We start from the raw sequence: 15,125 nt of genomic DNA on the forward strand, positions 1-15,125 counted from the left end.
CATTTTTCTAATGTGCTTTACCACCTGTGAGAGCCTCAAAGACTCCAAGGATCAAAGATGCATATTACAAAACTGCTGCCAAAGGAAGCCATAGGTCTAAAATGGATACACATTTTCAGTCACTGTCTTGAGCTCCAGGCTGTACTGTCTATGGAGGCATTACAGATGGTGCAATGGAGAACCAACAGAAACATAATGTCCCCGCCATTGTGAATCAGACAGTCTCTAAGATAGAGTGGGAGTGAAAGCAGAAACTAAAAGAGCATTTAGCATCAGGCCAGCCTCTGAGAACTTCCAGTGAGAACATCCAAAGCAGGTAAGTGGCTAGAAGGAGCAGCATTATTGTTTGTGGAAGGTGTGATCAGAGAAGGCATCTCTGCGAGGTGTCATCTGAACAAAGCCTGAGGATGGGTGGTGCCACAAAGCTCCAGGGAAAGGAACCCAGCAACTGTGAAGTGAAGTATGGCTGTCTAGCTGTAGAGTTTGCTCCAGGCCAGCATGGTTGGTGTGAAAGTGAGGACAGAGGATAAGAAGCCCTGCTGGGAAAGTAGCCAGACGCCAGTGAAGGGCCTTAAGCAGAGAGCAAGAACTTTAGAGGGAGTTCTGTAAGCACAAGAACACATAACTGTAATACCAAGAAGTAAGGTTAAAATACCGTGGTATGACAAGGATGAGAGACAATTTATTTCCCCAGGGGAATCAGACAAAGTGTGGGAGAGGAGAAACTCTAGACTGCAAAGCACTTCATCTTCTCTGCCCAAATGCTAACATAGACTATGAAAAGAGGCATAAGAAATTTCCTTTGCCTAAGTCAGAAATAAAGAAAGAAAACAACAGAGGAGAAAGCTCAGGTGAAGAATAGTTAGGACTATCTGATTTGACAACTAGAAAGTTACTGCACATGTCACAATAATTTTTGTCTCCAGTGATATATTTATGTGTTTAGATTTTTACTTAAAGAACACCAAAACTATATCTCAGTTGAATTTGGTTTATAGGGCCCATTGATCTTATGTCTGAATCAGTAATTTGAAATGTTTTGAACTGTCCTAAATATTAATCAGTATTCACTCAGTGATCAGCAAACTTTTTCTGAAGAGTACAACTTAACAAGCACCTACAGAAATAAACATACTAGCTGTAGAAGACCTGGGAATTAAAGTCACTCCTAATTTTCTGGTCCAATAAAGAGAAATGCAGGCCTGGGAAGCAAATGTGCCTGCATTCTTGGTCCTAGACTTACTCTGGATACCAGGTAGAAGAACAGCAACTGGGATTGTATTTATTCTCCCAAGACAGCATGGCCTAGAGGTGAAGTGGTGGGCACACAGATAGAGTTGGAGCAGAATGAACATTTAAACCCAAGAATCTCTAACTCCAAAGTCCATCATCTTGTTCCTCAAGCTTGTTTAATTTCTAAAGCAAGAAATACTTCATTATCCAATGGAGTATTTAATCTGTGGGCAAATAGTAAAGGATATAGTAAAAGAAATGAGCTCAATTTAAAAATTTAATAAAAAATGTGACTGAGATAAGTTTCTGCTTGATGTCACCAAAAAGACTGCCAAACGCAATCCAGTGAGATAATGGAGGTAGGCATGGTTTTTAAGCTAGGCTCTTTTGGTATCTAAGGACACGCAGGGAATACAAAGTGTGATGGAAAGATCTTAACAACTCAATAGAGCCACATCTTAATTAGTTCATTTTGATTCTAAGTGCAAACAAAGTCCCTCATGAAGGACTGTATGTTGGGTAAAACAGAAAATTGAATCCTCCCGGATGAGGAAAGGAGAGTTATACCCTAAAGTGGAATCAAGGGTGACATGCAGGTGAGTGCCTGTCTGTGGGAACAGCTGCTAGGAGGAAGCTGTGGTCACTTGGTCATACAAACTCCTAGTTGAACGGAAACATTCAAGTTTTCACTCTCCAGAGGTTTTTCTCTGTTATATTTCCAAGGACTTACATTAAATTATGGTCTTAGCCAACATTTATTGCACAACCACTTCTGTAGAAGCCAGAAGAAACAGCATGTAGTATCTTAGCTCACTTTTTACAATAAAGTGATGCTGGCCCATCACCGTTACAGCTGAAATTGTTTCTAGTTGAAAAAGTCATGAGTGAGGAATAGATGTGAGATATTGGGGAGGACGGTCAACATAAAATGAGAACCATCTTCCTGGAATGCTGGGGTATGAAATCAAGAAAACAAAAATGTAGGGCCAGAGAAAATTAAAAGGCTCCTTCTCAGACCTGACATCCCCCAAGGGTGCTGATCAGTGTCTTGTCTGCCATTCTTCGTAAGGAGAGCCTCCACTTGCCAATACATTGTCATTTCCATAAAAGCATGCATCTTACTGATGCTGTAGATTTTAAGGAGCCCAGCACAATGTGAGACTGTCAAATTAGTCAGGGATTCCTCTCATTTTGACAGAAGTTGGGGGATTCTCTCACAGATGACATGGGTGCTTCAAGGTCTAAGGTTCAAGCTCATTAGGCTGGCTCAACATAAGACACCTCATTAACACACTTCAAGCCAGCTCCATCCCAAGATGTCGAGGGAGGGAAGCATAAGGAGGAAGAGAGCAAAACAAACCCAAGAATGGAGAACACTTGCACAAGTGTCTGGAACTAGTTATTAGTCATGTCAGCCTAATCGGATCAGAGGACTCCTTCAGACAAAAGAATAAGGGATTTTGGTTGGAAGCTCATTAGAATTTAGAGTGTTTAATTTCCTCCTTAACTTTAAGTGGATAGAAAGGCAGAAATAAAGAATATGCCAATAAAATAGAGGTTTTAAAAACCTTTAAAATCAAAAAAGTCTGAAATTGCTGAAATCTAAAATATTTTAGGATGTTTTTCCCTAAAATTATTTGTAATATATTCTATAAAATAAAATTAAGAAGAATGTTTAAAAAAATAAATCTGGCTTGAACTAAAAGCAATGACCAGACGGATTTAGAGATGGTGGCTGAATTCTCCAAACTAAAATAAAGAAAATAGTTTCCTTTGGAAAACATCATCAAAATAATTTCCTTGTAAGTATTACTTTTCATTTACATAACGCATGTCCTTTGAGGCTTGAGAATAATTAGAATTCGATGTAGCTGTAGCAATGATTAATTCACTTATCTTTATTTAGCTTTCAAATGTCTGCAATGACAGGACTAAGATGTGAGGTGAGCAATGTTGGGGAGGGCGGTCAACATAAAATGAGAACCATCTTCCTGGAATGCTGGGGTATGAAATCAAGAAAGGCTGGAATTCAAAATCACAATTCAAAACCAACAATGAAAAGCAAAATACTTACGATGTGGCACTTCCAGTGGATGTCCTGTTACATCACACCAGCCAATGGGGTGAATGTCAGGGCTGTCTGCCTCCTGCCAATAGTCATACTTATGGTCCCAACCATCAAAGTGAACCTGTTGACATGATTTTTAATAATTAATATTTTACTTAGTATTTTAGTATTCATGTATTAATACTTTTTAATATTTTTAGTTGTAGATGGATATAATACCTTTATTTTATTTATTTATTTTTCAGTGGTGCTGTGGATCAAACCCAGTACCTTACAAGTGCCAGGTACACACTTTACCACTGAGCTACAATCCCAGTACCTTCCTGTATTATTTTAAAACAAATGTCTGAAGCTGATAATGAAATTTTATTAATTGCACCTTGCACCTGAAACAATATTTAAAATGTGCTATCTCATAGCCTTCTGATTTAGCCAACAAATGATGTTGTAACAATTCCTCAAAGAAATTAAAGAGGTTGAGAAGTAAAATATTTGTCAGAGATACATTAGAATTAACAAACAAATCACATACTGCTGTTGAAGTGACACTTCCTATTCTGAGCAACTGTCCTGTCGGCCACTGGAAGCCATGTCACCATTGTAACAATAACAGTCACCAAATGGAGACCAGTGCAAGACTTATACTGATAGGAAAGGTGTGGATTAAATTATAAGGAAGCAATAATTTCCTAAGTCCTCACAAATAAGGAGAGACTCGGTGAAACAATGGAGGCAAGAGAGGAGATAAAATCTGTTACTGGGATAGATGGATTTTAACAGCTATCTAGATAACTACTAAAGGACAAAATGCAAAGTGTCAGGAAATCTTCTGAGGCAGGAAATGCAGGCAGCAATCTGCTTGGTAGGGCTCCAAAAAGGCTCCTTTATCACTGCTTTGTATATATGGGCCAAACATACACACACAACTCACATGTGTACAAGCCTAAGAATAATTAAAATAGAGTCCAATTTATGAAATAAAAATCAAATACTTCTTTAATATAATAAATACTATGTTCATCAAGTTTCATATTTGAATGGAAAAGTCCATTTTTGTGTGTAAATAAGAATGAAAAGACTTCATTATTATAGAACACTACTTATTCTCTTATATTTTCTAGTTTTAATTACCAATTAAATTAAGAATCTATTCTTTTCAATGCCAAAAGAACCGCATAATGTTTTGAAAATCATATTTTGAATAAATAAAATCATATTTTGAATAAATACTATCACTATATAAATCAATGGGAATATGAATCTATTATGCTGAACACGGGATCAAAAAAAAAGCAAAACTGTATATATTGGGTCTTAATATTTTCCTGAAGATTCATCTTTCAAAGAAAGTACTTGTCAAAGTGTGGCACCTAGGTCAGCAGCCTCAGCATTATCTAGACATGCATTAGCAATGCAGATTCCTGGGGCGGGCATTACTTCAATCCTTCCAAATCAGAAACTCCACACACAGAGTGCAATGCAGGGCTGGTGAAGTTGCAGAAGCCTAGAGAACTGGATAAGGAACTACAAGAAGGGCCCTCAAACATATGAGGGTTGTTCACAAGACCCTGGTTTAAAGGCTGCACTGCACATATAAGAAGGCACTTCTGTGTGGCCAACAAGAATAGCTGATATAGACCTGACTGTGAAATCAAGACAGTATGAATCACAATCTGCTGGGAGAAGAGAGACTAGAGTGGAAAGACCTCAGTGATATCTTGAAAATGTGACCAAAATACCCCCAAAGGACTCAAATTGGAGGGAAAGAACCATGTCCTAGAGTAAGAGCTACTCTAAATCATCAAACCCTATAGAGGAATAAAATCAAGCCTCAATAAGATTAAGAATGACTAGCAATTAACTGTCTGATGGACAAACTCTACCCTCTTTAAAAGGTAAATAAATGTCCTCACTGTATACTACTTCATTCATAATGTCCAACATACAATAAAATCATTAGACATATAAATAAGCAGGTTAATGTGAACCACAGTCAATTTTTTAAGGAAGTAGTAAACAGAAACAGAGCCAGAGATGACCCAGATGCTGTAATTAGTAGACAAGGACTTTAAAGTTACTTTTAAAATACGTTAAAGAACTTCAACACAAAGTTCTTAGTGAACAAATAGAGAATCTCAGCAGAGAAATGGAAACTACAAAAGAGAAACAAATGGAAATTCTAGAATTGAAAAGCAAAATGTCTGAAATTAAAAGATGCTGGATGGCTATAACATCAGATTAGAAATAGTAGCAAAATAGGTGGATGACCATGAAGACAGACTTAGAAACCATTGACCCGAAGAACAGTTAACAAATACAAGAGTTCAATAGTGAATAAAGCCGCAGGCACTTGTGAGAAAATATCAACTCTGGAAGCCAGAAATAAAGTACAGGGAAAAGATACAGTGGGAATAATTATCAAACTATCCAAACGCAGAAAGAATGATGGTCACAATCTAATTTGGCCAAAAACACCAATTTATAAGTTTAAAAAGAATGGGAAAACCCAAGCATAATAAATACAAATGACATCCAAACCAGGTAAATTATAGTGAAAGATAAGAATCTTAAAAGCAAACTTGGCCAACTTTATCAGGAACAGTGGAGGCAGAATCAATGAAATGACATTTGTCAGTCCATGATTTAAATGCTACAAAAATAGTTTTCTAAAATAATCAAAAGAAAACTTTAGATAAACCAAAACAGAAAAACAATCACCTTGATTTGCATTCCCTTTAGTTTGAAATGGGTGATTCATATGGAAACTAATCCACAGAAATAAATGAAATGACAAATGTGTGGGGAAATATGCAAGGCTAACTCAGCATTCTAATTGTAATTAACTGATCCAGTACATAACAGAATAAGGAAGGAAAAAATCTAGTCATATCCCTGGATAGAAAATACTTGACAAAGTTTAATATACAATGACAAACATTCTCAGCAAACTATAAATAGAGGTGGAGTTCCCTCAGTTGACAAAGCAAGGGCATCTATGAGAGACTTACAGTTAATATTGAACTCAATGATATTTTTATTGAATGCTTTTCCCAAAAAATCAGCAATGAGGCAAATTTATCTTTTCTTACCATGCTTACTCAACAATATAAAACTCAAAAGATCAAAACCTTAAGATACAATTATCATGAAAATGGGATAGTCAAGGATTGATCAGCACACAGAAAGCATTACTCATACAAGAAAAAATTAAGTGGTGGCACATGCCTGTAATCCCAGCAGCTAGAAAGGCTAAGACAAGAAAATCCTGAGTTCAAAGCCAGGCTAGGCAACTGCAAGGCACCAAGAGACTCAGTGAGACCCTGTCTCTAAATAAAATACAAAATACGGCTGGGGATGTGGCTCAGTGGTCGAGTATCCCTGAGTTCAATCCCTTAGTACCAAAAAAAAAAAAAAGGAGAAGAATAAATTAACGAATTCAGTATTTTATCAGAATTAGAAACTCCTGTTTTATTTTTAATCATCAGCTTAAAAAAAAAGAAAAGAAAAAGCAAGCCACAGACACTAGCAATCAATTTATTGGTAAAATGATGACTAAAAGTGCATTTGAAAGTGAGCAAAAGGTTAAATAGATGCTTCCAAATTTCACATATGATTAAGCAAAAACAAACAAACAAACAAACTTCAACATTCTTCTCAGAGAACATAAAAGGCAACATTTCTGCATACCCACCAAATTGACTTCAGTGACTGACATCATCAGTTACTCGTGTGGCTGTGGATCTCCTAGAACACTTATCAGTGGTAGAAAGGGTATAAAAGTGTATAATCACCTTGGAAAATGAACAAGACAGGCCAAACCTGGAGAAGTCATGCCCATGCATTTCAGCTACTGTGCTGGACCTGTGAAACTTACTATTTTGGTTTTAGGTCTAAAACCAAAAAAGTAAAATAATAATATCTTTCTCAAAGTTTCCCTGAGAGCAGATGCAATGTATTTTATGGATTATTAATCAACATGCATTCTTATAATCATTAAGAAATATTCAGTTATCTTTTCAAGACTATACATAATTACTTATGATAATACTCCTCCTAATCCACTGGTGTGACACCCCTTTCACCTGCAAGGCTGCCTTAACTTGAAAAAACAATCTGCACCCATATGCATACTTCTGAAAGAGATTTTCATTATTTGGGGAATTCATATTTCTGAAATAAAAATACAGTTTAAGAAATTCTAACCAGATGCTCAAGTTAATAGAGGAGATTGACATTTGAAGGATATTTATTTATAAAGAGTCCTTTTGTACAGGAAAGAACCATTTTGAAAACCAAATCAAATCCAGCATCATATTTCATATATTTATGATTTTTCACATATTTGGGATTGTGTGAAGTAAATACACAGATCTTTCTTGCTCCAGTTTTGATAAACTAGAAAACAAAGGTCAGATCACTGAATCAAACACCATTTCAAGTGCCCATCTTTAAAGACAGTAATGCTTTCTGGTGGTATTAACATCATATATGTTAGTTTTCAATGAATGGAAAATGACTTGGAGATTCAAGAATTCAATTGGCATGTGAAAAACAAGGACTAACTCCTTAGTATAAATCCAAAGCTGTCAATCTGACACTGTCTTTCTGCTTTGCCTGATCATGACCACTGGGAGTTGCCCTTGTCTCCTTGAGGTTTGCCCTTTGGCCTCAATCACCTCTGATGCCTGCATGGATTTCAGCACTGCAGCTCACACATGGTAAGGGCTCAAAACCCCTCATCTGAATAAGATGTGGGAGAGTAACCGTATCCTCTTGTTTGGGCATTTGGAAGATAGAACAGTTAATAATTTAGGAATGCTGAGGCAAAATGTAATTGTCACAGTTTTGTTAATCTAAGTGATTATTACTTGTTTTTGCCTGTTAAATGGTTTTTAATTTTTAATTTCCACTTTAACAGGCCTATTGAATATGTATGTTTTGTTGTCAGAGTCTTTAAATCTATTGTAAATGCTATAGTGAAAAAATTATAAGCATGGTGTTAATGTATTTAGATACAACCTCTATTGTATCTGAACTCTCCCATCTTTAATTTAATACATTTTCAGTTAAATAAATTGAGCCTTAACTTTCATTCTAGGAAGAAAATTTGTTTTAACATGCAATCTTGAGATCTATTACTCATATCTGTTGGTGCTAATAAGATAATGATTCAACTTCTTTCCTGTGATGCAGGGCTGTGGGCTCTGTGAGGGATGGCACTAAGCACCACGGTAGAACCAAGGCCAGAATGCTTGTGCCCTGCCTTTATAGAACACCAACACAATTCAAGAGTGAAAGTGCAGCTATGGCAGGTGAGGTGTTTTGATTTTGTGTACACAGTTGTAATGTGTATATAACATATATAGCTACAAAATGTACATAATATATAATATGTAAATCTTCTCATTTAATGTCCAGAGTAAGTTATTTTAATATATGATGAACAGGAGAGGTTAAGAGGCTTAGCAAGATCACATGGCCATGGCAAATGGTAAAACCAGACTTAAGCTAATAGTTTTCTGAGAACATGCATACATTGTAAGGATATTTGGAGCTATTGTTGAAATATCTTATAGCAGTTAAGTTAGATTTTTAAAAACAAAAACAAGGTGTTCTCATAATACAAATAATATGATGCTAAATAATACAGGGATGCAGTCCAGAACTACTTGCCCTTTTGGGCATTTAACATAACCTGCACACTGAGCTTTGCTGCTCATGTGTCTATCCAGGCAAGGCATAGGGCAAAGGATTGTGAAGGAAAAGTATGTATCTACTCTTAAAAATTTTTATTCTTGCTTATTTTTTCATGAGGCTACTGAGAAATGCAAGGATTTAAATATATGCCCACCATTTCCAAGTCATCAGGACTTCAACACCCTCACTCTGCCCCAGGCCTCCTGCAAAGCCACCTGTCCCTGTGTTCCTTCCTCACCACTACTTCCACTCCCTCCGTAAATAATTTAAATTATTTCAATTCCCTCTCCACTCCCTGCTAACCTCTTCCCAAACCTATTCACTCTTTCACAAATTCATTACTTCCATCTTCCTTCTAGTCCATTCCCCTAAGTATTACAGGAAAAAAAAATTTTTAAGCACTAAATTAGACAATGAATAGTTTTTACTATAGTTATTCTAAACTTCTTTTTAGCTTTCAAGGCCATTTCCCAAATTCTTCATATTTCTTAGTGCAGTGGTTTTCTTTTTCTATTTTTTTCAGAGAACAGCATCTGCTTTATTGTGCTGCACATTGGGTATGTGCCAATTTATTTATTTATTTTTATTGGTTGTTCAAAACATTACAAAGCTCTTGACATATCATATTTCATGCATTAGATTCAAGTTGGTTATGAACTCCCAATTTTACCCCAAATACAGATTGCAGAATCACATCGGTTACACATCCACATTTTTACATAATGCCCTATTAGTAACTGTTGTATTCTGCTACCTTTCCTATCCTCAACTATCCCCCCTCCCATCCCCTCCCATCTTCTCTCTCTACCCCATCTACTGTAATTCATTTCTCTCCTTGTTTATTTTCCCATTCCCCTCACAACCTCTTATATGTAATTTTGTATAACAATGAGAGTCTCCCTCCATTACCATGCAATTTCCCTTTTCTCTCCCTTTCCCTCACACCTCATGTCTCTGTTTAATGTTAATCTTTTCTTCCTGCTCTTCCTCCCTGCTCTGTTCTTAGTTGCTCTCATTATATCAAAGAAGACATTTGTTTTTTAGGGATTGGCTAGATTCACTAAGCATAATCTGCTCTAGTGCCATCCATTTCCCTGCAAATTCCATGATTTTGTGATGTTTTAGTGCTGCGTAATGCTCCATGGTGTATAAATGCCACCTTTTTTTTATCCATTCATCTATTGAAGGGCATCTGGGTTGGTTCCACAGTCTAGCTATTGTGAATTGTGCTGCTATGAACATCGTTGTGGCAGTATCCCTGTAGTACGCTCTTTTAAGGTCTTCAGGGAATAGTCCGAGAAGGGCAATAGCTGGGTCAAATGGTGGTTCCATTCCCAGCTTTCCAAGAAATCTCCATACTGCTTTCCAAATTGGCCGCACCAGTTTGCAGTCCCACCAGCAATGTACAAGAGTACCCTTTTCCCCACATCCTCGCCAGCACTTGTTGTTGTTTGACTTCATAATGGCTGCTAATCTTACTGGAGTGAGATGGTATCTTAGGGTGGTTTTGATTTGCATTTCTCTGACTGCTAGAGATGGTGAGCATTTTTTCATGTACTTGTTGATTGACTGTATGTCCTCCTCTGAGAAGTGTCTGTTCAGGTCCTTGGCCCATTTGTTGACTGGGTTATTTGTTATCTTATTGTCTAATTTTTTGAGTTCTTTGTATACTCTGGATATTAGGGCTCTATCTGAAGTGTGAGGAGTAAAAATTTGTTCCCATGATGTAGGCTCCCTATTTACCTCTCTTATTGTTTCTCTTGCTGAGAAAAAAACTTTTCAGTTTAAGTAAGTCCCATTTGTTGATTCTTGTTATTAACTCTTGTGCTATGGGTGTCCTATTAAGGAATTTGGAGCCCGACCCCACAGTATGTAGATCGGAGCCAACTTTTTCTTCTATCAGATGCAGAGTCTCTGATTTGATATCTAGCTCCTTGATCCAATTTGAGTTAACTTTTGTGCATGGCGAGAGGAGGGGATTCAGTTTCATTTTGTTGCATATGAATTTCCAGTTTTCCCAGCACCATTTGTTGAAGATGCTATCCTTCCTCCATTGCATGCTTTTAGCTCCTTTATCAAATATAAGATAGTTGTAGCTTTGTGGATTAGTCTCTGTGTCCTCTATTCTGTACCAATGGTCCACCCGCCTGTTTTGGTACCAGTACCATGCTGTTTTTGTTACTATTGCTCTGTAATATAGTTTGAAATCTGGTATCGCTATACCGCCTGATTCACACTTCCTGCTTAGAATTGCTTTTGCTATTCTGGGTCTTTTATTTTTCCATATGAATTTCATGATTGCTTTCTCTATTTCTACAAGAAATGCCGTTGGGATTTTGATTGGCATTGCATTAAACCTATAAAGAACTTTTGGTAATATCGCCATTTTGATGATGTTAGTTCTGCCTAACCATGAACAGGGTATATTTTTTCCATCTTCTAAGATCTTCTTTTACTTCTCTTTTTAGGGTTCTGTAGTTTTCATTGTATAGATCTTTCACCTCTTTTGTTAGGTTGATTCCCAAGTATTTTTTTTTTTTTTGAGGATATTGTGAATGGAGTGTTTTTCCTCATTTCCGTTTCAGAAGTTTTGTCACTGATATACAGAAATGCCTTTGATTTATGCGTGTTGATTTTATATCCTGCCACTTTGCTGAATTCATTTATTAGTTCTAGTAGTTTTTTTGTAGACCCTTTTGGGTCTTCTAGGTATAGAATCATGTCATCTGCAAATAGTGATAATTTAAGTTCTTCCTTTCCTATTTTTATGCCTTTAATTTCTTTCGTCTAATTGCTCTGGCCAGTGTTTCGAGAACTATATTGAATAGAAGTGGTGATAGAGGGCATCCCTGTCTTGTTCCAGATTTTAGAGGGAATGCCTTCAATTTTTCTCCATTCAGAATGATGCTAGCCTGAGGCTTAGCATAGATAGCTTTTACTATGTCGAGGTAAGTTCCTGTTATCCCTAGTTTTTCTAATGTTTTGAACATAAAGGGATGCTGTACTTTGTCGAATGCTTTTTCTGCGTCTATCGAGATGATCATATGGTTCTTATCTTTAAGACTATTGATGTGGTGTATAACATTTATTGATTTCCGTATATTGAACCATCCTTGCATCCCAGGTATGAATCCTACTTGATCATGGTGCACAATTTTTTTGATGTGCCTTTGTATCCGATTTGCCAGAATTTTATTGAGGATTTTTGCATCTAGCTTCATCAGAGATATTGGTCTGAAGTTTTCTTTCTTTGAGGTGTCTTTGTCTGGTTTCAGAATCAGGGTGATGTTGGCCTCATAGAATGAATTTGGCAGAGCTCCATCTTTTTCTATTTCCTGAAATAACTTGAAAAGTATTGGTAATAATTCTTCTTTAAAGGTTTTGTAAAACTCCGCTGTATACCCATCTGGTCCTGGGCTTTTCTTGGTTGGTAGTCTTTTGATTGCTTCTTCTATTTCATCCATTGTTATAGGTCTGTTTAAGTTGTGAGTATCCTCCTGACTCAGTCTGGGCAAATCATATGACTTAAGAAATTCATCGATGTCTTCACTATCTTCTATTTTATTGGAATATAGGTTTTCAAAATAATTTCTAATTGTCTTCTGTATTTCTGTAGCATCTGTTGTGATATTGCCTTTTTCATCCTGTATGTTAGTAATTTGAATTCTCTCTCTTCTTCTCTTCGTTAGCATGGCTAAGGGTCTGTCGATCTTATTTATTTTTTGAAGAACCAACTTTTAGTTTTGTTAATTTTTTCAATAGTTTCTTTTGTTTCAATTTCGTTGATTTCCGTTCTGATTTTAATTGTTTCTTGCCTTCTGCTACATTTGCTGTTGTTTTGCTCTTCCTTTTCTAGGGCTTTGAGATGAAGTGTGAGCTCATTTATTTGTTGGTTTTTCCTTTTTTTGAGGAATGACCTCCAGGCGATGAATTTCCCTCTTAAAACTGCTTTCATTGTGTCCCATAGATTCCGATATGTTGTGTCTGTATTTATTTATCTCTAAGAATTTTTTGATTTCCTCCTTTATGTCTTCTGTAACCCATTGATCATTCAGTAACATATTGTTCATTTTCCATGTGATGTAGGATTTTTCCTTCCTTCTTTTATCATTGATTTCCAGTTTCATTCCATTATGATCAGATAAAATGCATGGTATTATCTCCACCCCTTTATATTTACTGAGGGTTGCCCTATGGCATAATATATGGTCTATTTTTGAGAAGGATCCATGTACTGCTGAGAAAAAAAGTATATCCACTTGATGATGGTTGATATATTCTATATATGTCAGTTAAGTCAAGGTTATTGATTGTGATATTGAGTTCTATAGTTTCTTTATTCAACTTTTGTTTGGAGGATCTGTCCAATGGTGAGAGAGGTGTGTTAAAGTCACCCATAATTATTGTGTTGTGGTCTATTTGATTCTTGAACTTGAGGAGAATTTGTTTTATGAACGTCGCAGCACCATTATTTGGTGCATAAATATTGATAATTGTTATGTCTTGCTGGTGAATGGTTCCTTTTAACAGTATATAATGTCCTTCCTTATCCCTTTTGATTAACTTAGTCTTGAAGTCGATTTTATTCGATATGAGGATGGCCACCCCTGCTTGCTTACGAGGACTGTGTGCGTGGTATATTTTTTCCCAACCTTTCACCTTCAGCCTGTGTATGTCTTTTCCAATCAGATGTGTCTCCTGGAGGCAGCATATTGTTGGATTTCTTTTTTTAATCCATGTTACCAGCCTATGTCGCTTTATTGGAGAGTTTAAGCCATTAACGTTTAGAGTTACTATTGATATATGGTTTGTACTTCCAGCCATGTTTGATTATTTATCTTTTATTTTTTTTTAAATTAGTTTGTTTCTCCATGGTTAGCTTTCCCCCTGCCCTCTGTCTTTACAGAGGCACTTCCCACTGATGGTTTTGGTTATTGTTTTTCATTTCTTTCTCGTGTAGTATTTTGCTCAAGATGCTTTGCAATACTGGTTTTCTGGCTGCAAATTCTTTTAGCTTTTGTTTATCATGAAAGATTTTTATTTCGTTGTCGTACCTGAAGCTTAATTTTGCTGGATACAGAATTCTTGGTTGGCATCCATTGTCTTTCAGTGTTTGAAATACGTTGTTCCAGGATCTTCTCGCTTTAAGCGTCTGTGATGAAAAATCCGTTGTTAACCTTATTGGTTTACCCCTGAATGTAATCTGCCTCCTTTCTCTTGTAGCTTTTAATATTTTCTCTTTGTTCTGTATATTGGATATCTTCATAACAATGTGTCTTAGCGTTGGTCTACTGTGATTTTGTGTGCTCGGTGTCCTCTATGCGTCTACAATTTGTATATCTGTTTCCTTTTTTATTTCTGGAAAGTTTTCTGTAATTATTTCATTCAGCAGGTTACTCATTCCCTTGGTTTGAATCTCTGTACCTTCCTCTATCCCGATGACTCGTAAGTTTGGTTTTTTTATATTATCCTATATCTCTTGGATGTTTTTCTCGTGATTTTTTGCCAGCCTTTCTGAGTTGGCTAGACTCTTTTCAAGATGATATATTTTGTCTTCATTATCTGACGTTCTGGCTTCTACTTGCTCCATTCTGTTAGTGATACTCTGAATTGAGTTTTTAATTTGGTTTATCATTTCCTTCATTTCTAGAATTATTGTTTGATTTTTTTTATAATCTCTATCTCTTGATAAAGATGCTTAACATCTTCTTTTATCTGTTTATGTAATTCACTTTCAAGGTGTTCTTTCACTGTTTGGATTTGCTGTCTCGTATCCTCTTTAAGGTTCCATTCCATCTGTCTAAGGTATTCCTTGAGATCTTTATATGACCATTTTTCTAATGACTCTAGATCCTCCTGAATATTTAGGCTGTCATTCATTGTTTGTACTCCTTTTCTTCCTTGCTTTTTTATGCTGCTCATGTTACTTCTTGTTCTATTTGACTGCTGAGTTACTGTTTATTCTTATAAATTTATTTGATGCTTGGGAGGAAGTATATTAGAGGGGAAGGGAAGAAGTCACTAAAGAGAATGAGAGTAGGCAGGTAGAATTCAAGGAAGGGGGAATAAGAAAATTGAAAAGAAATGAAAAGACAAAAGAAAAAAATAGAAAATAAAGAAAGAAAGA

The 15,125-nt window shown here is 36.3% G+C and overlaps 1 protein-coding gene across 1 annotated transcript in view; it reads right to left on the minus strand.

Moving 5' to 3' along the window:
* Positions 1 to 15,125, minus strand: part of L3mbtl4 (L3MBTL histone methyl-lysine binding protein 4) — a 464,449-nt gene that overhangs the window by 190,794 nt on the left and 258,530 nt on the right. The window contains exon 13 of the mRNA XM_027942948.2: positions 3,308 to 3,422. Coding sequence (XP_027798749.2) covers positions 3,308 to 3,422 — 115 coding nt within the window. The remainder of the gene's footprint in view (positions 1 to 3,307; positions 3,423 to 15,125) is intronic.

This window comes from Marmota flaviventris, chromosome 16, assembly GCF_047511675.1.
Source record: "Marmota flaviventris isolate mMarFla1 chromosome 16, mMarFla1.hap1, whole genome shotgun sequence".
In the NCBI taxonomy this organism is placed as follows: domain Eukaryota; kingdom Metazoa; phylum Chordata; class Mammalia; order Rodentia; family Sciuridae; genus Marmota; species Marmota flaviventris.